At 50.1% G+C, this 26,742-nt stretch overlaps 1 protein-coding gene across 3 annotated transcripts in view; it reads left to right on the forward strand.

Moving 5' to 3' along the window:
- Window positions 1–26,742, forward strand: part of Gramd4 (GRAM domain containing 4) — a 75,610-nt gene that overhangs the window by 38,328 nt on the left and 10,540 nt on the right. For all 3 annotated transcript variants that reach the window (XM_027396198.2, XM_027396199.2, XM_027396201.2), the window contains exons 3-8: window positions 3,515–3,635; window positions 17,995–18,115; window positions 20,866–20,939; window positions 23,985–24,117; window positions 24,906–24,931; window positions 25,661–25,752. In XM_027396198.2, coding sequence (XP_027251999.1) covers window positions 3,515–3,635; window positions 17,995–18,115; window positions 20,866–20,939; window positions 23,985–24,117; window positions 24,906–24,931; window positions 25,661–25,752 — 567 coding nt within the window. The remainder of the gene's footprint in view (window positions 1–3,514; window positions 3,636–17,994; window positions 18,116–20,865; window positions 20,940–23,984; window positions 24,118–24,905; window positions 24,932–25,660; window positions 25,753–26,742) is intronic.

The following is a 26,742-nucleotide window of genomic DNA, read 5'->3' on the forward strand; positions in this document are numbered from 1 at the left end:
ACCCTCATCTAGATAAGAAGACTGATACACTTGGTGGGGATTACATCCAAGGTCATGCTACAGGCCACCGTGGAGGAGCATGCTGGGCTAGGCATGAAGTTCTAAAGCCCTACATAAACTGTTAAGCACAGGGTCTGGAGGTTCTTGGACTCTTCTCCCCTCCTTTCACATACCCCTACCCCAGAGACCCCTTTCCACTCCCCCATTCCAGCTCCTGTGTCATCTTCCCTTCTACTCATAGGTGGGTATTCTTTTGATTTGGAGCCTTGGTGTGTTTCCTGTGGGAACAGATGTGATCCCCCAATGGTCAAAGCGGGGGCTTAGGATGACAGGACATGGTTATACATCCTAGCTTTGCTCCCACTAACAACTGATGGTCCCTCACTTTCTTCTACCTCCATTGGCATGGCTATGTGGGGGCTATTTGGAGCCACATGGCAGCTCCATCAGATGAAGGTCACACTCCAGAACCTGGCTGGTTGGGGCTTGTAGCTTTCCACTGTCTTTCCTTAGGTTTAGGGTCCTTGCTCCAGGCCAGAACCCCCAGGTGATATAGGCCAAGCCCACTGGCTTCTTAGGACTCCCAGGATCCATCTTGTCTCCATCATCCCTTGAGGAAATCCTGGGAGGAATGAGTTGTAGGGAGGGCAAAGCTTGAGTGGAGTAGAGTACATGGGCTGGCAGTACTGACTGCCCTTAACATGGTCTGTGCTGTGTAGTGCTTGCCTCTTGTTCATGGGATCTTCCCTGCTATGTAACTCATAATAGTTACCTAACAGCTGGGTATCTCCTGGGCAGGGCCTCACTTATCCTGCATGGGCTGTGCCCACGCCTATAGCCTGGCTCCCCTAGGACTCCTGCTATAGAGTCCCTTGACAAATGGAGCAGCAGACAGGCCTGCTATGCCCAACATAGTACTCCCGCTGTAAGCCTGCTGGTGCCGTTGAGTAGAACTAGTGAAATATTTAACAGTTTCCTTGTAGGCTAGATCAGACTGCAGTTAGAGCGTGGGGCATTTCTTAGCAATCAGGTGGGAACAAAGCTGCAGAGCTCCTAGGCTGCTGGATCCCATTTCAATCCAGCATTGATGACCTCCTTCCTAAGATAGGGCTTGTCTTAACGTGCTGGGGGTGGGGAGGCTAGGTGTGACTCAACCACACCAAGAATGAGGAGACCTTAGAGAAGGTGCAGAGACAAGAAAAGAGATGGAGACAAAGAAATGAGGGTGCACATGCTAGAACCAGCCTGAGTAGAAACCCTGAAGGAGCATGTAGATGCTCCCCTGCTCAGGAAGAGATGAAGCTGTGGAAGTCAAGAGGGCGCAGAGTTAGGAACTAGGTGCCGGCCAGGACCACTGGCTGTGTCGCCCAGAGCTGGGTAAAGTTAAGCACGTCACATGTGTTCTGAAGTTTGCATTTGAGATTGTGTGAGTTCCCAGGTCCCTTCACAGACATCCACTTCAGGCATCTGAGTACCCATCTGCCTTTGGTGTGTCAGGAGCTAGTTGTTAAGGGCTGGAGACAGAAAGCCATGTTGGGGCTTGGCTACAGGTTTGATGGCCTGAATATATGGAGTCCTGCACACAGGTCACTGCAAAGTGAGTCTCAATAGACTCTCTTCTGACTCAGTATGTTTAGTTTGGAGTTGACTGGGTCTGAACCACCTCTGGACAGATGTCTGCCTAGTGTTTCTGGGCCGTGGGCTCATTTAGTTTCCCACCTGATGGTAAGCTTTCTTGGGATCCACTGCTATGTGACTTGGAACACAGGTGGGGGTGCATGTCCTCTTTGGGGGTTATCTTGTCTTAGACAAGGGTTTTGGGGTGACGGGGTACTCATGAGCTCCTAACTCTTCTAGAAAGATGCCTCTTAGCGGGATTTCATCTGCCATTATTGATCTGGGGATGACACCTATAGGGCCCCATGGGTGGACCATACAGCAGAAGTTACTGTGCCTTCTGCCATCTCAAGCTTTCACATGTCATTGTACCAAGGGACCTGGTCCATAGCCCCATAAACCTGGTAAACAGACCACTGGAAGTGCAGGCCAGGTGCCCAGGCAGGGTATCCATGGATTGGGAGGCTTTGTGCAGAGTGTCTGCCAGCCCCTTCATCCCAGGCTATGGCTCCTGTAGGGCTATGGCCCCTACAGAGCTATTCTAGCTGTCCTGTCTGAACCTGTCCTGTTGCCAAGGAGAGGTTTGCCCAGGCAAGGTGGTCAGGTCCCCTCTATCGTTTGCAGGGCCCTTGTGTGCCATTTGGCCATGTCAGTAGCAGGGTGCAGCTATGGAGGTGACCACGTGAGTTCCCACTATAGCTTGGGAAGCCGCACAGTGCCAGGTGGGGTTGCTTTCTTTTTCCTGTGGTCAGCAGGATGCATACCTGCGTTCAGCATCTATGGCATTGGCAATGGGGGCTGTGACTAGAGTCAGTCCTTAGCCTCTGGGACAGGACAGTGGTAGAATTTGCTCTCTGGGGAGCCAACAGGAAGGACCTGGAAGGAATGTGTTCTTGGTTCCTCATAGGCCTCATTTGGAAGCTGTTTTCCCTTCTGATCTACTCAGTGTGGGATAGACACCCTTGGGCTTCCATTAAGAGGTAACTGCTCTGTTTGGGTCATAGTTACTCCAGGCATCCCGACCAGGACAGTGCCGTGTCTTTTCCCTCTGTAGTACCATACAGTCAATATTGCTATCATCAAGAGGCTTGGTGCCAGCTGTGCGTGATGATACACACTCAGGAGGTTGAGGCAGGAGGATCATGAATCTGAGACAAGTCTGGACTGTATTATAAGACCATCTCCAAAACAAAACAACAGAAATGAAGTTTAACACTTTAGTGTTTTTTTAAACCCCCCTTTCCATTTTTGAGTGGTTATGTGTGGTGTGTGTGTGTTTGCATGTGTAGGTGTATGTGTGTGAGTGCATGTGCACATGTGTGCATGTTTGGAGGTCATCCTCCTTTGCTCTTCTGCTTTATTCACTGAGGCAGGGTCTCTCAATCAAACCCAGAGCTCAATGATAGTGAATCTTGCTAACCCATCTGCTCTGGAGTTTCCCTCTCTGCCTTCTGAGGCTGGAATTACAAATAGGCTACCATGCCTACCTGGCATTTATGTCGGTTCTGGGGCTCCAAACCCCGATTTTCATTTTGTGGCAAGTGCCTTAACCACTGAGCAGTGTCCCCCAGACCTCACATAGGGTTTTGATTTTTGTGTTATTTCTTAAGACTTATGTCGGATCTGAGGAGATACACACTGTCTGAGATACTGAGGTAAGTGGGTGTGCCGGTACACAGTTGTAGAACCCTTGTTTCCTTGTCCCATATGCTCAGGAAGATGCTCTTGGAAGCCCTAGAGCCATTATATTGACCGTAATATACTTTTCCTTGTGATCCGTCTGCACTAAAGGAGGTTGCAGTTTCCATCCCAAGGCTCTGCCCCCCACCGCTGAACAACTGGGTCAGGCAAGGCTGCTTTAGCATGGCCCTCTGAACTCTTAGTGTTTCCCTTCCAGGCTGGTCCAGGGACCCTCATCATGGCAGCAGGCGTCCAGGACTTTAGCAGGACAGAGTTCGATCGGCTGAATGAGATCAAGGGTCATCTGGAAATCGCCTTACTGGAAAAGCACTTTCTTCGTGAGTACAAGAAAGTACTTATGGGGGGATGGGCCACAACTGCGAGTGGGTCAAGCCGGGGTTGCTATGGTATGGACATGGGACAGGTGTGTGTAAGCACAGGTGTGGGTGGGGACAGGCATGTATGAACATAGGTGTGTGGAGGGATAGACTTGGACCAGGATAGACATGGACTTGGATGTCCCCATACATGAAACTTTCCCTCTGAACATGTGCCTGTTGCCTCACAAAAGCCAGCCTGTGCTTTGCAGATAGGATGAGGGGGCAGCTGGAGTCTGGGGAAGGAGTGACCTATCCATGAAAAATCAGTTGATTTCAGTGACTTGAGCACAGAATTTTCAGAGCTTCTCAGAGGAATCTGAAAAAAGTTGTTCTGTTACCTACTGGGACTTCAGGAGCAACTTGGGACCTAGTTGCCTTCTGGCCTTCCCCTCACAGTTCTGTTACGTACTGGGGCTGTGGTAGCTTCTTGGGACCCAGTTATCAGCCGGCCTTCCCCTCATAGCTCCTGCTGGCCAGATTTTGACCTTTGGAGTAAGGAGGAGGTGGTTTTTGCAGAACAAGAGTTTTTGGAGTCACAACCCAATAGCATCTTATGTTTGGTTTTTCTATTACATGTCCTCCTGTTCTTACAGGTGGGTAAACTGAGGCACAGATGACTAAGTCATCCTACTATGTGGCGGGAGTAGTAAGGACTTAAGCCAGTCTGGTTAGCTCTGGAGGCCATGCTTGTAGCCCTGATGCGTGACAGTGTTCTCACAGCTGATACTCTGCAGGAGCTGAGGCTATTGAGAAGCAAGTACAGGAAGAGAGCATCAGTCCTGCTTGCCCAGAGCTGGTCACTGTGATGGAGCAAGTCCAAGCCAGAGACAGGATGTAGGGCTGCCTGAGCCTCACCCTACTGTGGAACAGTTTGAAGGCATAGTGTGGAACCAGCCAGAGCCCATGGGGATGAGGAAGTGGGGGACTCTAAGGGTGACGGACCATGAGGACAAATGTCTGAAGTGTGTGCTTGGCCATCCCACTGTAGAACAGCGTTGTTGGCATCCTAGGATCGTTCCCACAGTTCTTTTCTCAGTGTTGCCCAAGTTGCTGTCCCGTCTACTCTTGCTAACTGTTAAGGTGTGGTGTGGCATTTACCCTGACAGTGTGGGGGCAGCTCTGGGCAGCTTTTCTATTATGGAAGATTTTGAATATACACAGAAACAGAGCAGTATGTGTGTGTCGGAGGCGCCTGTTGACTCTCACACCTGCTTCTGCAGAAGCGGATTCTAAGCCAGGCTGGCTTTCACCCCTCCCTCCCTGGGTGTGTTGGGTGAAGCTCAGCCAGCGCTCTATCGCTTCATCTGTAAATATTTTAGTAGATAGCTCAATATGTTTTAATGACAAAAGCTGAGAGACCAAGATGGCAAGTAGAACAACAGACAGATTTTCTTTGATTGCATCAGAGACCGGCTGGAGCTTGGATTTCCCCGATAGGCTCATGGTTTTTTGACAACTCTGAATTGATACTCATCAGGATCCGTGGGTGGGAATGGCTGGTGTGTCTCCTCAGTCGTTCGGTGCCTTCTCTCTCTATTACTGCCTTCACCCTATGTGGCTAACTTACCAAGGCTGGAACTCCCCAGCCTTGGCTCTGTGAATAGTGTCCTATGGATTTCCTATGTCTGCTGTGTTTTAGAACTGTGTCATCAGGAACAAAGTGTGATCATGGGGTTATGACCTGTGTATGTGCTCAAAGTCCTGCCTCTGGCTGTAGATGCCTCAGCCCTTGGCTTCTTAGCCTGCTCACAGTGAGACAAGTTGTTCAAGCCTCTCACAAGCACTTCCTATCCCAGTGCTGGAATTAGCCATCTTTCGAGGTAGTTCTGGTTCTTTTCAGTGGAACTAATCTTTGGAGGACAACCAAGGGTTACAGGGTGGTCACTATAGCTGGCAGTCCTCATGCCTTGACCATTACAGTGACCAGGGCTTGGTCAGTATGAGTTCAGACAGGTAACTCTGTAGGAGCAGACATCCAGGACTCTTGGGTGTCTTTTGGACCTCAATGGGTCTTTACTGTGTCATCAACTCCTAATGACAGTCGGGTTCTCAGAGGCAGGCAGCACCAGCCTTACAGTTGTTTCATCTCACAGTGATATATGCAGGTCTCAGGACTAGCTGGGCAGGGTGGTACACACACACTTAGGAGCACACGGGAGGCATAGGCAGGAGGATTGTAGAATTGGAGGCCATCCTAGGATATAGAGCTAAACCCTGTCAAAACAAACACCCAAATCTACAAATACCCAAGTGTGGTGGTGCAAACCGTTAATGCTAGCTCTTAGGAAGCAGATTAAATGGCTGTGAGTTAGAGGCCAGCCAAAGCTACACAGTGAGAGCCTGCCTCAAAAAGAAAACAAAATGCCAAGGCCACTGCCAACCTCGGGACCACTGAGCCAGTCCGTGTCAGATTATTCTGGTTTTCCCCCAAGAGGACATCTCACTGCAGAAATATCACTTTCTTCATTGGAATGCCACTTGCAAGGTCCCTCCCCTTCATGGTCCTGCCCTCAAGCAGAGCAGGGTCAGCTTCATTTGTTCCTCCTACTCCTGATGTTTATGGAAATTGCCTTTGTTTTGCTTGAATTTATTTTGACTTTATTTCAGACTTAAAAGAAAGTGGCAAAAATAGCACAAAGAATTTCCACAAGCTGGGGAGGGTCTAGGCCCAAAAGATATGACAGACTTTGAAGATTCCCCCCCCCATGGAAGGCCTTACCCTCCCTGGGGAGCAGAAGGAGGTTGGGATGGGGGGTCGGTGGGAGGCAGGGGAGGAGGGGAGGGAGAGGGAACTGAGGTTGACATGTAAAAGAAGCTTGTTTCTAATTTAAATTAAAAGAAAAAAAAGAATTTCTACATGCTTTTCATGTAGTTATTCCTCAAAGGGCAACATTTTGCCACCCTTATTTGTCCATCAAGCCCCCCTTCCCATCATCGAACTGTCTATACGTTTATATATACGTGTGTGCATCCACCCATTTCTTTATCTCTCATCCACATGTCCATCCACCTCTGATCTGTCTGTCCGTCCACCCACATATCCATCTATCTTTCTTCTGTGTCCCCATCTCTCCACCCACACATCCATCCATCTCCCTCCACCTCTCCATCCATTTATCTACACATCCATCCATCTCCTACGTCCCTGTTAATCGTCCCACCTACACGTCTCTCCATCTCTCACCCAGTCACACATCCAGCTCTTGCCCACCCACCCACCCATCCATCTCCCATCCACCTACCCACCCATCCATTCATCCATCTGTCCATCTATTTATGTGTTTTGTTTTTCTGAGCTGCATGATGGTCTGTTTCAGGCGCAGTGCTTCTAAGTTCCGAACACTCTGCCATGCTCCGTTATAGCATGACTGACTATTCTCTTATCTAGCTGCAGTGTGCAGCAATCAAAACCAGGAAATAATGTTGCTATGCCATTATCTGTGTGAGACCTTATTGCAACCTCACTATTGTCTTATTAATGTTCTTTATAGCAAAGGAAAGTGCTGGTCACAAGCAGCCTCTCGAGGCTCCTTTGCTTCATCTTTGTTTCCTGAACCAGGCATTTTTTGAGGCATGCAGGTCAGTTGCCCATAGAATGGGCTTGGGTTTAGATGTTTTCTATTGCTTAATAGAGACTCAGGTCATGTGGTTTTTGTCCTGAATGTCACAGACATGATGGTATGTCCTCAGTGCTGGTCAGGAGGTATGAGATATCATCTCATCTCATTCTGCAATGCCAAAAGTTCCTTGTCAGATTAAATTTTTGTAGCTATCTAAAAATCATTGCACTGGGGAGTGTAGCTCAGGGCCAGAAGGCTTGCCAAACATGCTCAGGGGAGGCCCTAGGTCCCTTCTGCAGTACTGGGAGAGGAGGGAAACACCCACTCAAAAAACACTGTTTACAGTAGCATAAGCCACTAGGGAGGCTGAGCCAGGAGGTCACCTGAGCCCTGGAATCCAGTGCCAGCCCTAGCAACACAGTGAGACCCCCATCTCAAAAGCAGATAATACAGAGTGGCTTATTTGGCTGCACTATCAAGTTATATTCAGAGAACTTGGGTCCCCCTCAAGTCCTCTATGGACTCCCAATTTTCTTCTAATTTACTAATTCCTTCTCCTGATTTTTGTGTTTGGTTATACCTTCTCCCGTTGATAAATGTTAACACGTTCAGACTTTGTGCACACTGGTGTTCTGTGCTGGTACCAGAGATAGTCCCTGGTCTGTTTTCTGTCTGTGTCCCCAGTCTAGGTGTGGCTAATTTCCTAGTTGTCTGTTGGTGACTGATTATACCATCCCAGCCTTCTATACTGGGTGTTAGTAAGACACAGCTCTTCCCGAGCCATCTGCACCTTGTGGATGGGGTGGAAACCTATTTTTATACCCCAGGCTTGATGCCTTGAGTGTAGTGGGTGCTGAGTGACTGAAGAAATCACAGAAAAGCCTGGCAGAGGTAGAGTTTACATAGAGGACCCTGTTCCTCATCCCAACATGGCTTCCATCACAGTTCCCAGGGTAATACAGTGTTATAGAGTCTTGAGACACACAAATAGGTTTTGGCTGTCACTCAGCCTGTACAACATGTGCTGGACCGTTCATTCCTGTTCCTCTTGGTCTGTAGGGGAAATACCATGTGTAAGGTGGAGAGAGCTTCAGGCTGGCCTTGAGACCTAAGTGTCCAGCTCTTATTTCCTCCTTTCACTAGCAGCTCAGCATGAGCTGTTTAGGGCCTTGGCTCTATCCTTAAGAGCCTAAGTGATTAATGTTCAAATCCTGGTTCAACGCTTGGCTGTCCTTTTTCTCTGACAACAGACTGTCTTTCATCACCAAAGAGAGAAATAGCCCAAGCGCACTATAGGTTTCTTCAGTGATTAAATATTGAAGGGTACAGATGTTCCCAGGAGGAAATGACATGCTATAAAGAAGGTACAATTGAAATGTACCTTAGCTATAGCCCAAGGCAGGGGCCTAAGCTTGTTAAAGATCTAAGTGACTGAATGGTGTCCATTTCCAGCAAGCCTGAGATGCATTTCACTGGATTATCACTTGTTGGACACAAATGCATTCCCTTCAAAGGTTTCTATTAACTGAGTGTTTATTGATCACTTGCTACATGCAGGCTCTGAGAAATGGGATTTGCCAATGGTGTAGAGTGTGCACACAGCCCCAGAACAACTTGGCATGGAGTTGAATTTTGGAGGGGAGAGGGGTTCAGGCCTTTCTTGGTTATTGGGGACAGAGCTTGGGTGGGTCTGCTTCTGTCCCTAGAGTGGAGCGGAGTGAAGCTAGTGGGAAGAAGTCAGAGACAAAATAGGGACAGAAGACTGAGGTGAGCTAGACACAGGTCCTATAGACATTATGTCAAGGAAAAAAGATGAAATTGGCCCCTAAGAAAAAGTAAAGCTCTGACCCATTAGGCCCATATATTCATATTTCTATGTCTGGGGACCTGGCTTAGTGCTTTCCTAACATATGTGAGGCTCTAGGATCTGTACCCAGTACCAGGACCCCAATAACTTTGCTTTTCTGGATCATTTCTGTTGCCCAGGAAAATATACTCTGAAGACTTCGTTGCAGTTGAGATACTTGGCCTAAGACTTCTCATTGCCCAGGACAGAAGGTCTTTGTGCACAGAGGCTGAGCCCACTCACCAAACCCCTGGTCTCTGCCTCTAGTCATATTTCAGAGGAAAAACTCAAAACACCCTGGTGCTGCTCCCAGGGCCAGGGCTCCTGCAATATTGGGATGAGATGGGGAAGTAATAGGCTGTACATGCTCATCTGTTGTGTCATGCTGAGAGCTCCATGCCCCAGGTCTGACAGGGTGCTGTGGGCAATGACAGCTAATTTTCATGGGAGTGTTCCAATCACTGTCCATCTCAGTGACCTCTCTGTTGACTCCCATCCTGTCCCGTGAGCACAGTGTCAGCTCCAAGGGCTATGAGAGGATATCATCCCGTCCCTGCTTCTGGATGGCATGACTGAGGTCCTATGTTTGCAGTGGGAAAAGAAGTCACTTGGGCTAGCAGCCTTCTGCCCTCTCTGCTGCTCCCAGTGATCCCCCATGACAAGCCTCATCTGGCAGAGACACTGTCCAGTGGCATGTGGGGGACAGCACAATAACCTGTCTAGATTGACACGCACCAACTGGACTCTATTGGGAAGGAGAGAAGACAGCTGCTGCCTCATCTGTATGGTCCCAGATCCTGGCAGCTGCAAGGTGCTCAGTACACATCTGGGTGGATGGGTGGATGACTCAGCAGATCACTGGCTGTATCAACCAGTGGTGAGCACGTGGTTGGAAGGGTGGGTAATGGCATGAATGGATAGATGGATGGAGGCCCTGCCCCACCCCCAGGCATGCCTTTCTGCACATCCTTTGGGGCCTTACCAGCATCTCCCTAAACCAGTCTCCAGCCGTGTTTAGTCACAGGCACAGTTTCACTTTACTGTCTTTGCTCCCTAGCGTATGTACTCATTCAGAGCCTCCGGGGCTCATCTCATCTTGCTGGTGACAGGATATTCCTGACTGCCCTCCTGTACTAAGTAGAAATCTGGTGTCTAGCAGTGAGCTTGATGCTCTCATCAAGTTTGGCTGCTGGTGCATGGTTGTATAGACGTATTCACAGGATGTGGAATGGATGGAACAGACACCTAGAGAAATTGTGTAGATGGGTTTCTGCCTACATGTATACTTGTGTACCACATGCATGCCTGGAGCCCATGGAGGCCAGAAGAGGGCATTGGATCCCCAAAACTGGAGTTACAGATGGCTGTGAACCACCTTGTGTTTGCTGGGACTTAAATCCGGGACCTCTGGAAGAGCAGCCAGTGCCCTTAGCCATTGAGCCAGCTCTCCAGCCCTTGCCCTTCTTCATCCAGACCTTCTGGCAGACATGATTGAATATTCACTTCTCTCAGTGCTAGCCAGGGCCTCTGAGTCTAGCTCTTGAGCATCAGAGGCAACATGCCACCTCAATCCCCTTATTTTATACTGACTGGTCTGGAAGCCAGCCATTCTGAGCAGTACTTCTTCCTGGAATCCCATTTCTTTTTCTTTTTTTCTTTCTTATTTTATTTTATTATTTTTGTGTATCTAGAGGGAAAAAAAAAGCCTAGGGGACCACCCTAGTCCTATAACTGACTTCCTCCATTCAGTAACACACCAAGCTCAAGCAGCAACCCGTCATGTTAGAATGTGAAGCACCCAGAACTTGGCTGTGCACTGCTTGATTGAAGGGACATTAAGCTTGGTGTTGACAGTTCATCATGCAGTAAATGCCACCTCTGTGCAGAGCAATGAATAACACGGTGATAAGTAAGCATGCAGGCTGTGGTGGACACACACAGCAAGACACCCTCCTAGTGGAGTGGCCAGTAGAGAGAGTGTCACACAGCTGCTGCTTCTCTGGGGCAGACAGTGAAGGTATGCTCTGAGCTCAGGAGGTGACTTGTACCAGGTCCATTGGGGGAGGATAAGGCATTATCTTTTAGAAAGGTCCTTCGGGATAACTGGCAAGGGAATTGGGCTGGGAGAAATCTGTCCAGGTGCCCAGGTGTGCAGCCCAGCCTGGCCAAAGACAGCTTCCTCTTTCCCTCTGGGTGGCTTTAGTGTGTGTGCTCCAGCTGGGTGGAGATGGATTTTATTTAAGGCTTATCATTTGATTTTTTTTTTTTTAACCTCTGGCTGGGGCTGGGCCTGTTGAATCTTGTGCCAAAGGGACTCCTGCTTGAGAGATCTGCTTTTGCAGGTTTAAAAATAGCTTTGAAGTTGTTTTCCTTCCCTGTGGGCCAGGAGCCATGGAGGCTGCGCAGCCTGGGCAGGCTGTGACCAGGGGCTGAATTGAGTATCTCCTCTATGCCCTTTTGAATCAGTGTACTGAGAGGGAAAGTATAGGTTTCTTGGGGTCAAGAATCCCTGAATCACCTGCCCTTTGCCTTCCAGACCCTGGGGAGGCTGAAGCCTCGACCAAATTGGTGGACAGGTGGCCCAACTGTGCCAGCTCCCATAGCTTTTATCACATGTGCTCTGCGAGGCATGCTGTACTATACCAGGTCCCTCTGGCTTCAGATGCTCACACTATTGAGTTCCTTTTGCCTCTTTGCTTTGGAAATGACTGGCAGTCTCCAAATAGGGTTGGGTAGGAGGATCAGAATGTCTCTTCCTTCTTAGAGTCCCTGAAGGTTACTATCACAGGTGACCTGGCATTTTTAGATCCATGTAGGTAGAAGGGTGTACCTAGACACAGAAAAAGTCCCCTGGCTTTCTCTGTTTTCACATGCATTTTGCTGCCTCAACAGCTCTTATGTGGGTGGGAATTGGGGGTGGACCTTGTCCCTCAGGGACTGTCCTGGTTCCCTGTGTACCTGAGTCATCTTGCTTGTCTTCCTGGTAATTGGGTTGCTGTTTTGCTTGCATGGGTGTTGTGTGAGTAAAAGCCTAGAATGGGGACTTCTAAATTGTGACACTAAACTCTTCTTTTGAGGTACACCCTCGGGTCTTAGAAATTTGGGAGCCTAACTCATCTTCAGTAGGTGTTCTCACTCTCGTGGTCTTCTGCAGGCTCCATGGCCATCTGTGTAACCTGGGCCATTCCGGGACCCTAAGAAGGAAGTGCCTGGAGTCAATTACGGCCAATACTGGGCCCTGTCAGAAAAGCTGGACCCTGGGCTAGAGCTGTGCCATACCATTGGTGGCATGTGACAAGCAGTCTCACAGCCCCTTAGCGTTGACTCTGTGTTCTCATGTGCCAGGCTATAGCTTTTGCCTAAATCCTCACTTGTGACTTAGGCACAGGCCCTATATGACTTCCTTGCTCCACTGAGCCTTTAAGAGCCCTCTGTGGGAATTGGGGGACAGGACAGTCAGCCACAGCCACTGGCCCCCAAGTTTGCATGCATCTCTGTCCTCAGACAGGGGACACAGGAGAGCAGGTGTCTTCCTGTTTTACAGCTCAGAGTTATGTGAACATATTATAGAATGGCACTTCCGTTGCCATTGCTGCTGGTGGTGTCCTGTTCATTGATTCCTTTCATTACTGGGTTTTGAGAAAGTCTGTGTAAACATTCATTGCCTGGATTGCCTTGGTGGGGTGCTGGGGAGTCCTGCTTCTGTGTTTGGGGACATAATTGGAGATGATAAGAGAGTAAGGTGGGAGGACCCTTCCAGTTGGGGGGAGTCCCCACACTCAGGAAAGCCATTATGCCCACTGAAGGAGGCTTCTTGTTTTATATTGTTCAGAATTCTGTAAGGCTGGAAAGACCTCTGTGGGCCTCTGTCTACTGGGGACTCCTTTGCCTTGTATTGTTATCTTAGGGGAGGACATGGTAGCTAGAACCTTGATTCCCCAAGAGTATTCAATTCCTAATCCCTGGAACCTATGCATGTGACATGGCATGTGACTGAGTTGTCAGCCTGAGGTGAGAAGATCCAAGATTATCTATGGGTATAGAGCAGTCACCAGTTGGAAGCTGAGGGTCGGGAAGGATGGGGTTGGGTCAGCGTGAAGTCACTGCTCTTTGGTAATCACCCGCCAAACAAAGCATGTTCCTCTGGAAGATGGGAAGGATGGAATATGCCCAATCTTTCCACCAGCCTCCAGATGAACTGGGCCATTGACACTTCTGTTCTAGCCCAGGACACCTGTTTGATCTCTTGACCTTTAAAACTGTAAGATAGTTACTATTGTACTGAGTCACAATGTGAATATTAGCAGCCACAGGAAACACATGCTTAGATATCATCCCATCCCTTACTCTGTGGGAGACCTTCACCCCCTGACTAAGGAGTCAGGGGGCACATATCTCCATGGTGTGTCATGGGTGGGTCTAGCATAGTCAGCCTCTGAACAGTGGGGGTTATATTAGAGGCTGAGGGAAACCCGGGAGTCATGGCAGTGACAGGCTTTCATTGCTGGGCATCCAAAGAAAGTTGGGACTGCTAACAGGCCACAATCAGAATTCCAAGGCCTGAGGATGGAAACTGGCTGCCATGGCCCTCATGGTCCTAAGAGACTCCATTCCATGGGGCAACTGGGTGAAGATGGCTTTACAGGCAGCCAGCTCAGCTCTTTCTGCTTGGCAGGCATTCAGCCTTTCCCCTGTTCCTTCTTTAGGAGCAGGAGAAACTGATGACTGGGTTTATATTGCTTTTGTTCTGTGGAACGCTGGCCCGGCCAGTGCTGCATCTGACCTAAATGTGTCACCGTGGGGTGGAAGCTGGCCCACATTACCCAGACACTGGGCCTCATCATTTAAGTTGCAGAGAGAGGGCTTTGCAGGGAATCATTAGCTGAGTTCATGGAAAGAAAGGCTCAGAAATCCAGCTGGTTCTACATGCTTAGCTCTCTGCACCACCAGGAGAAAGTGCAAAGCCTCCCGAGCTCTGCTGGCAACAGACAGGCTGACTTGCTAAATTGGCAAGGGCTGCAGTGGACCTGCCCCTGCAGCTGAGCCTCTAATGGCTGGGGAGGGCAGGTGATATGGAGAGCTGGGTTCCAGAGGCGCAGCGTTGAAGAAGCAGTTGTAATATTGCAGGCTGAGCTTCCTGCCCTTGGGGATCCTGGGGGGCTAGAGGCATTTGTCAGGGATACACTAAGAGGTCCTCAGCTTCCTTAAAGGGGCTGCACACATGCCCTTCCACACCAGCAAAAATGTTCTATGCACCCCCCCACCTTGGGAAGGGGGTCTTGGAAAGTGCTCACATCTGTCTCAGCAATGCTAATCATCTGCCATGAGTGGAATATGGTGATGAGCCTTCATGATTTAGTGACACCAGGAAGATGCAGACATTCAGGGGAGGCCAATTAAGGAAAGCCCAATTTCCTGTTCCTGGCTGAGCAGCATACAGTGTAGAGAGAGAATTGCTTTGATCTTCACATGGGCTGGAATCCAAGAAGCCATGGGGTAGTGGGGGATCAGGTGATCTGGCAGGAAAGTATCAGACCCCCAGCTCAGCCCTCCTCCCCCCCTCCCTCAGTCCCCTACACCCCAGCAATGATGTAAGGCTTCCCAGCTCTGTTTATCCCGTGCTGGGAGCATCATCTGTATAGAAACAGAGATGGGGGGTAGGGATGCTCCAGGCCAAGTCTGCTCACCCATCTGGTTCTCTTAATTGTTTTTTTTAAGATTCATTTATTATTTTTATATGTACATATGATGGATAGTTTTACATCAACTTGACACAAGCTAAAATCATCTTAGAGGATGGAACCTCAGTTAAGAAAATCCCTCCATAATATCTCCTGTAGGGCATTTCTTAATTAGTTATTAATGAGGGAGGACCCAGCCCATTGTGGGTGGGGCCATCCCTGGCCTTTTGGTCCTAGGCTCTATAAGAAAGCAGGCTGAGCAAGCCATGAGGAGCAAGCCACTAAGCAACACCCCTCCATGGCCTCTGTATCAGCTCCTGCCTCCAGGTTCTTGCCCTGTTGGAGTTCCTGTCCTGCCTTCCATCAGTGATGGACTATGATGTGGAAGTGTAAGCCATATAAACCCTTTACTCCCCAACTTGCTTTTGACTATAGTGCTTCATCATAGCAATAGAAACCCTAACTAGGACAGTGTGTGTGTGTGCCTGTGTGAGTTTATGTATACCACATGAGTGCTGGTGCCCAGAGGCCAGAGGGCATTATATTCCTGGGAGTTAGAATTACAGGTGGTTTTGGGCTCCCTGATGTGGATTCTGGGAACAGAACCTGTGTCCTGTGCAAGAGCAGTAAGCATCTCCCCAGCATCCCTACCCCCATTTTTTAAGATTTATTTCCACACCTGGCCATGCACAGTTGCCTTGAGTGCATGCCTGATTGCCTGCCCCGAGTTGCCTGAGCTGAGTAGATTTCTACCTTTGGGAGAAAGCTCACTGGTCCATCTTAGTGGAGGCTAGCAGATGGTTGGTCTATCCACCTGCTTATTCAGTGAGCCCCCATAGAGCTCCTGCTGTATCTATCCCAGGCTGCAGGAGGAGCCAGACTGCTGAGCATTGTGTCTTGTGGGGGGAATTTCCTTGCCTGTCCATCTCAAATCATCATACAATCTCTATGTTGTAAAGAGGCCCAGGCTCTCTTAACTTTCATCTATCTCCATGACCCTCTAGGCCAACATGGTCTCCCCTCAATTATAGGCAAGTCTCTGCCTGCTAGGGGTTCAGGCCAGGTAAGGGCTAGCATCTAGGCTTACCCTAGGGGTCTATTCATATGCCTGAGGCTGCTTTCCAGGTCCCACCCAGACATCTGCTCTGGGCAGCATATTCTCCCCAATTAGTGTCCCGGGAACTTTGACAGAGGCTAAGGCATAGGAACTCAGTATCTACCACTGAAGCTGTGTATAGCTGGGCCCTCACAGCTGTACCAAGAGACAAGGGGGCGGGGGGATTGAGGTAGCTTTACCTCATAGCTCGGATTAGCAATGGGATGAGTGGGATGCCCTGTGAGGTCTAGGACTCATGGATGAGGACCCTAAAAGCCCAGGGCCTTCTGCTACCTCTTTGGGCAAAAAGTATCATGGACAAGACTCTTAGCACCCTCATTCCCCCTGGGTCAGTGTTCTCAGGAATCCCAACATGACCAGAGTCAGCATGCTTGATGTCTAGGGCCTTGGCAGTGCTGTGAACATAGGCCTTTTGAGTGATCAGGGCCTTGGCCCTTGTGGAATTCACATCAACCCTCATGTACCATCACTGTCCTCTTCTAGGGCCTGGCCAGTCCAGAGTATGGATCCCTGTAATCAAATCACCTGTTTATGTTGCTAAATTTTCACTGAGCTGTCCCCACCTATCATCCTTTTACTGTGCCCTTGATGTCTTGAGCTGGCCTGGGCCCTGCGGCTGAAGACAGTGAGAGTAGAGTCCTCCCTCTGGAACCTCCTAGGATGGTGGAGTGGAGTCAGAGAAGCCCGTGAATGAATATAGAAATAGACATGTGATTAAGAGCATGGAGACAGGCATATTCTTGAGGGGGTGGGCATGTTCGCCGTGCTCTTCTCCAGGGACCTATGTGGTCTCTGGCAAACCTCACCCAGAACCATAAGGAGTGTCATAGCCTCCCTTCCCTAAGGTCATATCCTGCGTGGTCAAAGTCAAGGGACAGTGTGTAAATGTCTCCCTACACGTGTGAATGGTCATGGAATGCCAAGGGTGCCTAGTGAATACACCTTAGGACTCTGCTCCTGATTCCATCCTGCACTGTATCTTTGCCCTGTGGGGAAGGGTCAGCTGGATGAGAGACCTCTGTCCCTCTCTTCCTGAGCCCTACCCTCACGCACCTAGAGGGCTGTTTCTGTTCCTGTCTACCTTTTTTCTAGGATTCAAGACTGCCCAGAGCAGTGCCGAAGGCTGTCGCTCAAGACTCCCTCCTGGCTCAACCATGTCTGTGTGAACCATGGGGGAACTGAGCACATAAAAAGTAGTGTGTTGAGGGTGATGGCCCTTCACTACCAGAATCCTGGCTGCATTAAGCTGAGTGAGAAGAGAGATAAAGAAGTGCTAACTAGGACCCCTTTTTTTCATGCCAGTTTGGAAAAAGTGGAGGGGGTCAGACCTCGCACAGTTGTGAGTCTGTGACGTGAATGAGTTCTCATGTGCTCAGAACAAAGGGCAATTCTGCAGTGACTTTGACCTTATGTTTTGATCTCTGCAGTTTGAGGCCACTACCCTCCTCAGCTCCTGGCTTCCTCTACCCTCCAAGCTGCCAGTTTTCCTGCCTAACACCCCTCCCCTAGCCATCTGCAGTCTGGCTCCTTAGTTTCATACAGGGCTTGACTCTGATCTGACCTTCATGAGGGTCTTTCCAGGGGTACCCCACCCCCTTCCCATACCTCTTACTACCTCCAGGCTCCTCTGCAGTGACGTGGCTTGAAGCTAGCTTGTCTCTTTTCTGATGCTGGTACCTCCTGGAGTTTTTAGCCTTTCTGTCACAGTCATGTTGACCCAGTCACTTGTGGTGTATGCCCCAGGGTGTCCTGTATGTTGGTGACTTGGCTAAATGGCTTGTAGTTCTCCTTTGTACCATTATTGAGCATAGTAAAAGTCCTTACCCATGCTTTGCCCTGTCTTGTCCCCAGTTGTGTTTAGAATCCCAGTTTAGAGCCCCCCAACACACAGGGTGTGTACCCCAGAGGAGGGGTTAGAGAACTGCTAACCCCCACAGACAGCAGAATGGGACACTTGCCAACTGAGCATTCTGCAAATTTGACAAAGTTCAAGTGCTCCAGCCCCATACAGAGCACAAACCCATCCGCTATTCTCTGCTGTTCGTGAGTTGGGCAGTGCTGTCAGAGGGGACAGTGGGCCTAAGTGCTCATCACCTGGCTCTTCTCTCCATAGAGGAGGAGCTCCGGAAGCTTCGGGAAGAGACCAACTCAGAGATGCTGCGACAGGAGCTCGATCGGGAGCGGCAGCGCCGGATTGAACTGGAACAGAAAATACAAGAGGTGCTGAAGGCCAGGTGACAGCCACATTCATCTTTTCTTATTACTGTAATAACGGTACTTATAAAAGGAGTGGTGTAGTTGGCTCATAGTTACAGAGTTTGAAGAACACGGTACCAGCATTGGTTCAGCCCTGGTGGGGACTCATGGTGCATGGTGGGAGAGTGTATAGGAGAGAGATTACATCCTGCTAGAGGCCAGACAGGATCAATCACATTTAATGACCCTTTGGTGACCTTAGTTCAGGGTATCAGAGAACTGCATTAATTTCTTCCCAGGACTGCTTCTAGGACCTGAGAACTTTCTACCAGGCTCAATCTTTGAAAGGTTCCCCAAACTCCACCATCATATCAAGAATTGAGCTTCATGAACCCTTGAAAGAGAAGCCACAATTTAAACCACATCATTCACCCCCTCCTCAGTGGGCAGGGTTTCCTGGACCCTCAGCTTGGATCCTTGATATGATCATGGACTAGGAGAGGTGGGGACTAGGCCACCTTAGAAATCTTGTTCTTGGTCCCTGAAGGGGAGCAAGGTGAGTTGTACTGCTGGCCTGATGGGACTCCCCCTCCCCCAGCACCTTCATTGTGTACAGCCTCTGTAGTGTTGCTCATCCAGCTCACACCCTCATCCTCACAGGCTTACTCAGTGGGTGACGTTGCCACCTCAGCTTCTGGAAGTGATGTTTACAGACAATGGCTTCTCCTTGGATACGCCCCTGAACACCTGCAGCCCCCTTACTCATTCATTCCCCCGACCACCCTCATGGTGTGGCCTCTGCTTCGGTTGCCTCTGTCAGGAGGTGTATCAGTGCAGAGCTTCACACAGGCGACAAGACCAAACTTTAGGTTCTGGGTCCTCTGCACAACAGCCATAATGCCACCTGGAAGATAAGGCTGGGGGCCCAGGACCCCAGCTTTCCCAACTTGGCATCTACCCACTGTCCTCTCAGTCAACCCCTGTCTCTGGTAGGCCATAGTGAATGACTCTTAGCAGTTTTGGGCACACACTGCTGCCTCTGGAATACCCCAACTGGACCATCCTTGTCCATGGGGACTAAGTGTTGCTGGGATTTTGCCCCCTGAGTTTGAGCCACGCTGGTCATAGTGCTCACAGCTCAGTGCCAGGCTCTGGTGTGGTCAAATCCACCTCCTCCCAGGCTTAGTCCACAGTGGCAGCTCTAAGAAGCCCAGGTCTTGGGAAGTGAAGCTGCCTGTTCTCTATCCTTGATATTCCTGGTGACAGTTCATGTGCTTTGTGGCAGCTGTTAGTCAGGCCACCCTGACCCCCAGCCCAGATCACTGTGGCCTGTGTAGAGTTTTCCAGGGAAGGGCTCACCATGGGGGGGGGGTTTCTATTTGAGGAGGAGAGTCTGCCTTGCTTTTTAGTGCCTGCTGCAAGACCAGTGCTCCCCACATCAGGCCTCAGCTAGAATTCTCCTGGGTTGAACTCTGACCTTAGAGATTTACAAGTTAAATGGTTTTCCGTTATACATAGGATACCTTTTTCTATGCTGCCTCCCCAGCTTCCCATGAAGGCCAGGCTACCCCCTGGTGGTCCTAGCAGGAGCACTCAGGCTGACCCTGTCCCTGCTACTGCCCCAGCAGCCTCAACGTCTCTTGCCCACTATCTATCCCCTAACCCCGGCCCCACTCTAAGGATCTAGCCCTCCTCTCTCACCTTTCTTCCTTGCTGGGTGAGCTTGTAGGGCCCTGAGTCAGTTCTGTGTACTACTCAGATGTGGATGAGAAAGGGACATCCAGGTTGTGACCCAGGAAGTAGGAATTGAAGGTCCTAGGAGAACCAAGAGGCCCCTTCCCTGCTTCATGCTGAGGATGGGGAAGGGTTTGGGAACCTCCTGGAAGCCTGAAAGTGGAGGGGTTGGAGAGAGGGACATTTCCAGGTAACTAACATGATCATTCCTGATCATGTTAGTGAGCTTTGAGGGTGGGGGTGGAGAAGGGCTGTATAAGGGACATGCGGTGCACACATCCATATACCACACAACACATGTACATATATAGCCCACATACCCCAGATACACACATGTGTACTCACATTGCACCCTGAAGCTGCAGCAGGAGCTGCAGTATAGAGCCTAGGAACTATTGCCTGCAGGAACAACTACTGTGTGCTTGCGGCCCAAGCCAGTGCAGGGTAAGATGACAGATGTCCTGAAACTCCAGAGGAGGGCATAGCTGGTTAGAGAAATGGGATAGAGATGCCACCCAAAGGGTGTGACCGAGGCTGCTGCTGGGGTATAGTTCCAGAGTGTGCCGTTGAATGTATGTGACAATCAGAATCAGACAGGTAGCCAGATAAGAGTCCAGGTGAAGGCAGAGCCATAGTAAAGACTATGATGATCTTGTGCTGAGCTGGGGGCAGGAAGCCAGGGAGATGTTTGGCATGGTCTAACTGGAACGCAGCTCAGGGATGTTTGAGTATGTATCATCCAGCTGTGGCTTCATGTGGTGCTGGATAAAGAGGTGTGTGGTATTCTTGTTAGTAAGCTATTTTTGTCCCTGAGCTTAAGGATGAAATAAGCAACTGTGTTAAAATTAATAGGAAAGGTGAACTTCTTGCTTATGAAACACTGCTTGCCCATGAATGAAGCACCTATGCACTTACTGGGTTCTGTCCTAATCAGCACTCCAGCCTTCACGGAGGCTTCAGGGGCCTGCAGACCCCACCTGTCACTGAAGTTCAATTCCATGTCATGCTGCTGCAGGCGTTTGCACTCCTAAGCTTTGCCTTCTTCATGTTTAAGGTCGGAGGAGCAGCCCACACAGCCTCAGCAGCCGCCAAAGGGACAGAGCCATGCCAGCAATGGCACCGGCACAGGTAGGCCCCTGGGAAGGGATGGTTCTCTCCCCAGCCAGGCCTCTCCTATGTGGGAATCTCCTGCCATGAAAACGGGGTTAGCGTCTCTCCCTGTGAGCTTGTGAGTCATCACACATGCTCAAGGCGCTCCAAAGGTGATCTCATTCCCTTACACAAATGTGACGTGTTGTCTAGTGTGGCCTGACCTCCTGAGAGGCACCAAAAGGCACACTGATTTCACTACAGTGACTTGATGACTTGTTCCCTGTGACCGGTTATCCTACGTGGGGATTGAGTAGACTGTGGCAGGTCATGGCAAGGAATGCCCTAGTCTCCCAGGTAGGGAGCAAGCCTTTTCTCCTCCCCTTGCTTCCTGCCTTAGTGGCCACATCTTGCAACATGCTTGACCTTCTAAAGTTGTCCATCAGAGGAGCCAGGAACTCCATTCTCTCTGCAGTTCTTGTGGGCACTGGCTACATCCTCACAGACAGTATCTCTTCTGCATGCTCACCGTCCACAAGGCTCTTCCTCCCTGTGCCAGTAAGCCTGGCATAAACCATGGCTTAGGTCATTGGCTTTGGGCTGCCCACATCAGGAAGAGGCCCAAAAGAAGAGGCGTCTCCTAAGGTTCTCCCAGATCCGGCCTCACTGCCCCCACTGGCAGCCAGCCCCAGTGCAGGTTTGGCAGTTGCATCCCCTGGGACATGGCCTCCTTGGGCCATCTGGAGTATCTCTGGCCCGTTCCCAGGCTTAGATGCAGAGTTCTTAGCTTGTGAATCTTGGTTACTGAGTCAGGAGCAGTACAAGAAGAGACCCTTACTGCTTGGTGATAGTAAGGATTGAGAAGCGTGGGGTCAGAAGACCCCCAGCTCCTTGGTCCATCACAGAGCTGGGGACCCCTTGTCCCCTTGTCAAGGTCAGGCATAGTTGGTTTTTTTATTTTCCTATTAAAAAAAAAGAAATATTTTTATTTTATGCGTATGAGCGATTTGTCTGCATGTATGTCTGTGTACTGCATGAGTGCCTGGTGCCCAGGGAGGCTAGAAGAAGGCATTGGATCTCTTGGAACAATCGTGAGCTGCTATGCAGGTGCTGGGAATTGAACCTGGGTCCTCTGGAAGATTAGCTGGTACTCTTAACCACAGCCATCTCTCCAGCCTCCCAAATCTAATCTTGATTTCCATGGTCTCCAGGTGTGGTGTGCTGTGTAGAGCTGTGCCTTCTCTATCTACACTGTGGCCCTTGGTCACTCTCCAAGACAGGGAGGATGTGGCAAGGGAGAGGGACCACACCCTGGCTTTACCACACCCAAGATAAATGAAGGACGCTAGCCATCCGGTGTGTGCATGCCTCAGCCCATCCCTGAACCTCAGGTGTACACCTGTCCGGATGAAGCACTTCAGGCCTTTCCCTTCCTAGGAACTTCCTGAGGAGTATGGGAGAAAACATCCTCCACCCTGGTTATGGAAGTCAAGGAGGGGCCTCAGGCTCTGCTATGGGTGGGTTGGCTTCAGGACTGGGTGAAGACTGCCCCCTTCAGGCGGGTGGCCATGTTCCCTGTATCTGGGGTCCACAGATCACGGACCCTGTCTGTTTTTTTCTATTTTACATTTTTTTATTTCATGAGACAAGGTCTTTCTATGTAGCCCAGGCTGATCTTCTTGCGTTAGCCTCCCGAGTGCTACAATTATAGATGTGCAGCACCACGCCCAGCATGGATTTACATGTTTAAATCACTTTTTATGTCTTTAAATAGTTGAAGAAGAAGGAAAAAAAAAAAAAACTAAAGGAAGAGTATTTCTCAATGAGTGAACCTACTATGAGTCCAGTGTCCATAAATAGTCCAGTTGAAGCACAGGCTGGCCAGTCTTTTGCCTGACCTTTAGACTGCCTTTGGCTTCCAGACAAGCTTGCCTGCCCACCTAGATCTACCTGAAAACCTTGATGGAGTATAATAGAGCCAGACAAGCCTAAAGGATCCCCCTGCCTCAGTAGCCTCTGCCTTCAGTCCTTCTGGCCTGTGTCCTTCTACTTCTGTCCAGGCCGAGTGACCTCATGCTTATGTTGACTGTTGTCCACTCACCCTGGGCCCACAACACACCTGTTGTGTTTTCTTACAGTTTTAATTGACACATGATATCTGTACCTACTTATGGCACCACAGGTGTCTGGTGACCATGTGCCTGCCATTTCCATTCTCTTAAATTATGGTGGGGCAGCGTCCCATGCAGGCAATTCCACATCTTGTTTTCTTCTGTTTAATTAATTAATTAAATTTTTTGAGACAGTGTCTGTGTAGCCCTGGTTGTCCTGGAACTCAATTTGTAGACCAGGCTGGTCTCAAACTCACATAGATCTGCTTGCCTCTGTCTCTCAAGGGCTGGAACTAAAGGTGTGTGCCACCATGCCTGGTATCCACATCTTGTTTTCTTAGGGTACAGTCGGGAGACATCACTAGGCTCAGGCCAGGCAGCTTTCTCCCTGGCATTCTCCCACTTGGGTTGTCATCTGTGGTCTCAACTGTCTGTAATGAAAGTGAGTGAGACATAGCCAGTCACTGTGAGCTCACCCAACCAACAGCTAGATCTCTGGGCCCTGTACCTCAATGCACACACTGGCTGGTCCTCAAGACCTCGTGTGGTGAGCCCACTTAGCCACTTCCCAGACAAACCAGAGGTAGACAGGGAGGGTGGTACAGGCTGCTACCATGGTCTGACGTGGCCTGGACAAAAGCCTAAGGCTGCTGAAAAATTGAGATCTGGAGATTTCTGGGGTCAGGTGTGAGGATGGAGACATCATGCTTTTGAGGGTCTCTATGGCTAGGTTAGCCCTGACCTGTGGTTTTTGGCTTGCACCTAGTATCTTCAGGGAGCTAAGCCTTCAAAGGCCTTTCTGGCTGGGTCCCTTTACAACTTGCTCTATAGTAAAACCCTCACTCTAAACATTTCCTATAACCCTCCCCCCACCAAAATAGGCATTTTCTGTGAGACCACATTCCTTGTCCAGTCTCAGAAGGGATTGTGTGGAACCTGCAGTCCCCTCTCTGATCTCTACTCCTTTCCACAGACCGTCGCAGCCAGGGGCTGTCGGCCCGTGTACAGAAGTGGTTCTATGAGAGATTTGGAGAGTATGTGGAGGACTTCCGCTTCCAGCCAGAGGAGAACACAGTGGAGACAGAGGAGCCCCTCAGCGCCCGCAGGTAGGGGCACCTCACCAAGCCCAAGGAGCTGTGTGCTAGTGACAGGGCCTTACACCAAGCTTTGGTGGGCTGGTCAGCATTGATATCCTGCTGGAGTGGCTGCCACAAGCTCCTAGAGGCCCCCTGTGCCCATGTTTCTGGGGCACCTCCTTGAAAGGGCCCTGTGGGAGAGTAGAGAGTCGTATCATATCTACAGTGACTGACTTGTAGTTTGTGACAAAAGACACGTGAAGCCGGGTGCTGGTGGTGCACAACTTTAGTCCCAGCACTCGGGCAGAAGAAGCAGGTGGATCTCTGTGAGTTTGAGGCCATCCTGGTCTACAGAGTGAGTTCTAGGACAGCCAAGGCTACACAGAGAAACCCTGTCTCAAAAAACAAACAAACAAACAAAAAAAACAAAGGGAAAAAAAGTCACGTGAGAGTCGTGTGTCCAGTGTCCACCATAGGGGGTGGATCACTTGATAGGTCATGGATCTGGTCAGTATGCAGTGGCTCCCCTTACCAGACGCTCTCATAGACCCTGGGGGCTCTGGAGAGCCAGATCATCAAGGTGCTCTTGAGGTAGATGTGACAGGTGGGAGGACTGGTCTATTGTGGTGTCACCCTCACCTTTATAATTTAGGAAGGAGCACCAGGGGCACTCAACATTGTGCTCTGTGTTACTGTGCATGCGTCTCCAGGCACCTGAGGGTCCTGGGCACTTGGATATCCCCCTTGGTTGCTTGCACAGCAGGGCATCGTGAGCGTGCTGGTAATTTCACACTGAACCTTATCTCTCCCTCTTTCAGGTTAACTGAAAACATGAGACGATTGAGTAAGTACTGCGGGCTTAGTGTGGGAGAGGGGAGCTGAACAGACCTCTCCAGAACAACATTTAAGGACAGCTCCTCCCCTGCCCTCCCTGTGATAAAAGCCTGTAGTGGACTCGTGCCTGAGACATACCACATTCAGAGGCTGATGGAGAACTGAGCCTGCTCAGCATTTAGGCAGTGGTTCTCAAAGTTCTCAACCTTCCTAACTCTGTGACCCTATAATACAGTTCCTCAAGACCACCCCCCACCACCACCACAAAATTATTGTCGTTATCACTGTAATTTTGCCACCGTTATGAATCGTAATGTAAATATCTGTGTTTTCCAATCGAATTAGACGACCCCTGTGAAAGGGTCATTTGACACCCAAAGGGGTTGTGACCCCCAGGTTGAGAACTGCTGATTTAGGGTGAAGTATGGCTCAGTTCTGTGATACTCTTCGGGCCTCACAGAGTGCAAAAGTGCAAATGGCATCATTCCTTTCCTTTTCCTTTCTCCTGCTACTCTAGGTCTGTACTAGGGGCAGGTGGCATCTCCCTGTGGGAACCGAGGTTAATTGGTCAGGAAGGACACTAGTGTGTGTGGGGGGGGTGGGCTTCCGTGGGTTGGGTCTCCCATTGCTGAGCTGAGCTGGTTTCACTTCTAGCTGGAGGAGGAGTCATGTGACCCCACTTGTGCGTTAAGAGGCAGCTCAGCACTGTGCTGACCATTGCTGTCTGTTCTGTCCCCAGAGCGTGGTGCCAAGCCAGTCACTAACTTTGTGAAGAACCTGTCTGCCTTATCTGACTGGTACTCCATCTACACCTCTGCCATCGCCTTCACCGTGAGTATTCTCACAGGCTAGGTAGAGCCTGCAGGATACCTGGACCAGGCTTCCTTGTGAGGCCCCCAGGGGGCAGCCCCCAGGCAAAACTGTCCCTTGGGCTCTGCGTGTACTCAGTCTCACTTTCTCTATCAGCAATATAGGTGTGTAGTGGTTGCAGTCTTGGATCACAGACCCCTAGAGACATAATGACTGCTGTCTCTGCATGATATGTACCTCATAGCAGTGTCCTCAAGAAAAGGCCTCTTGGCTCACTGTTTGGTTGTGACCTGAGGCTTGGCCACATGGACTCCAGTGGCAAGACCAGGGAAGCCCCTGACAAGGCATGGTGTCAGAAAGCTGCACCCATCCACCTGCTGGAAGGAGACCCCAGTCTGGACACCTTCCAAAGGATTCACAGATAGTGCCCTCCTTCTGAGGAGGCCCATCTGCAGGGCTTCCCAGTTAGTCTTAGCCTCGGAGGTTCCTAAGATAACCCTAACTCTGGGTCAGGCCCTCCAGTTCCCTCCCAGGGACTCACTGCCCAGCAGGGAGACAGGCCCTTTGTGTACTCACACAGCTAAAGCTTCCCCTGCTCCCTCACAAATGCTCTGAAAGGTTTTCCTGCCTAGGTCCCCATGCTAAGAAACACACTCTTTTGTTCTGGCCTGCCCTGTCTGAATATCACTCAGGGCCTCGGGCTCCATGTGGACCCCCATGGCAGCTCACCTGCAGTCCTTAGCAGTGGTGAGCCACCTTATCAGCTGGCAGAACCCACACTAGGGACAGGAGAGACATCTTCATGGGGCCCCTCCACCCTCTTCTGATCCCTACTCACACAGGGCAGCCTCCCTGTCCACTGCCTGCCTGAGTAGACCTCTCTCTTCAGCTGGAAGCAGCCTTCCTGACTGCCACATCCCACACGTCCTTGTTCAGCTTCCTGGACATTTGGAGAGCTGGGACTGGGCTCCCTGATGAAGGGTCACCTTATTGCAGGGAGGAAGCAGGCAG

Source organism: Cricetulus griseus, chromosome 2, assembly GCF_003668045.3.
Source record: "Cricetulus griseus strain 17A/GY chromosome 2, alternate assembly CriGri-PICRH-1.0, whole genome shotgun sequence".
NCBI lineage: Eukaryota > Metazoa > Chordata > Mammalia > Rodentia > Cricetidae > Cricetulus > Cricetulus griseus.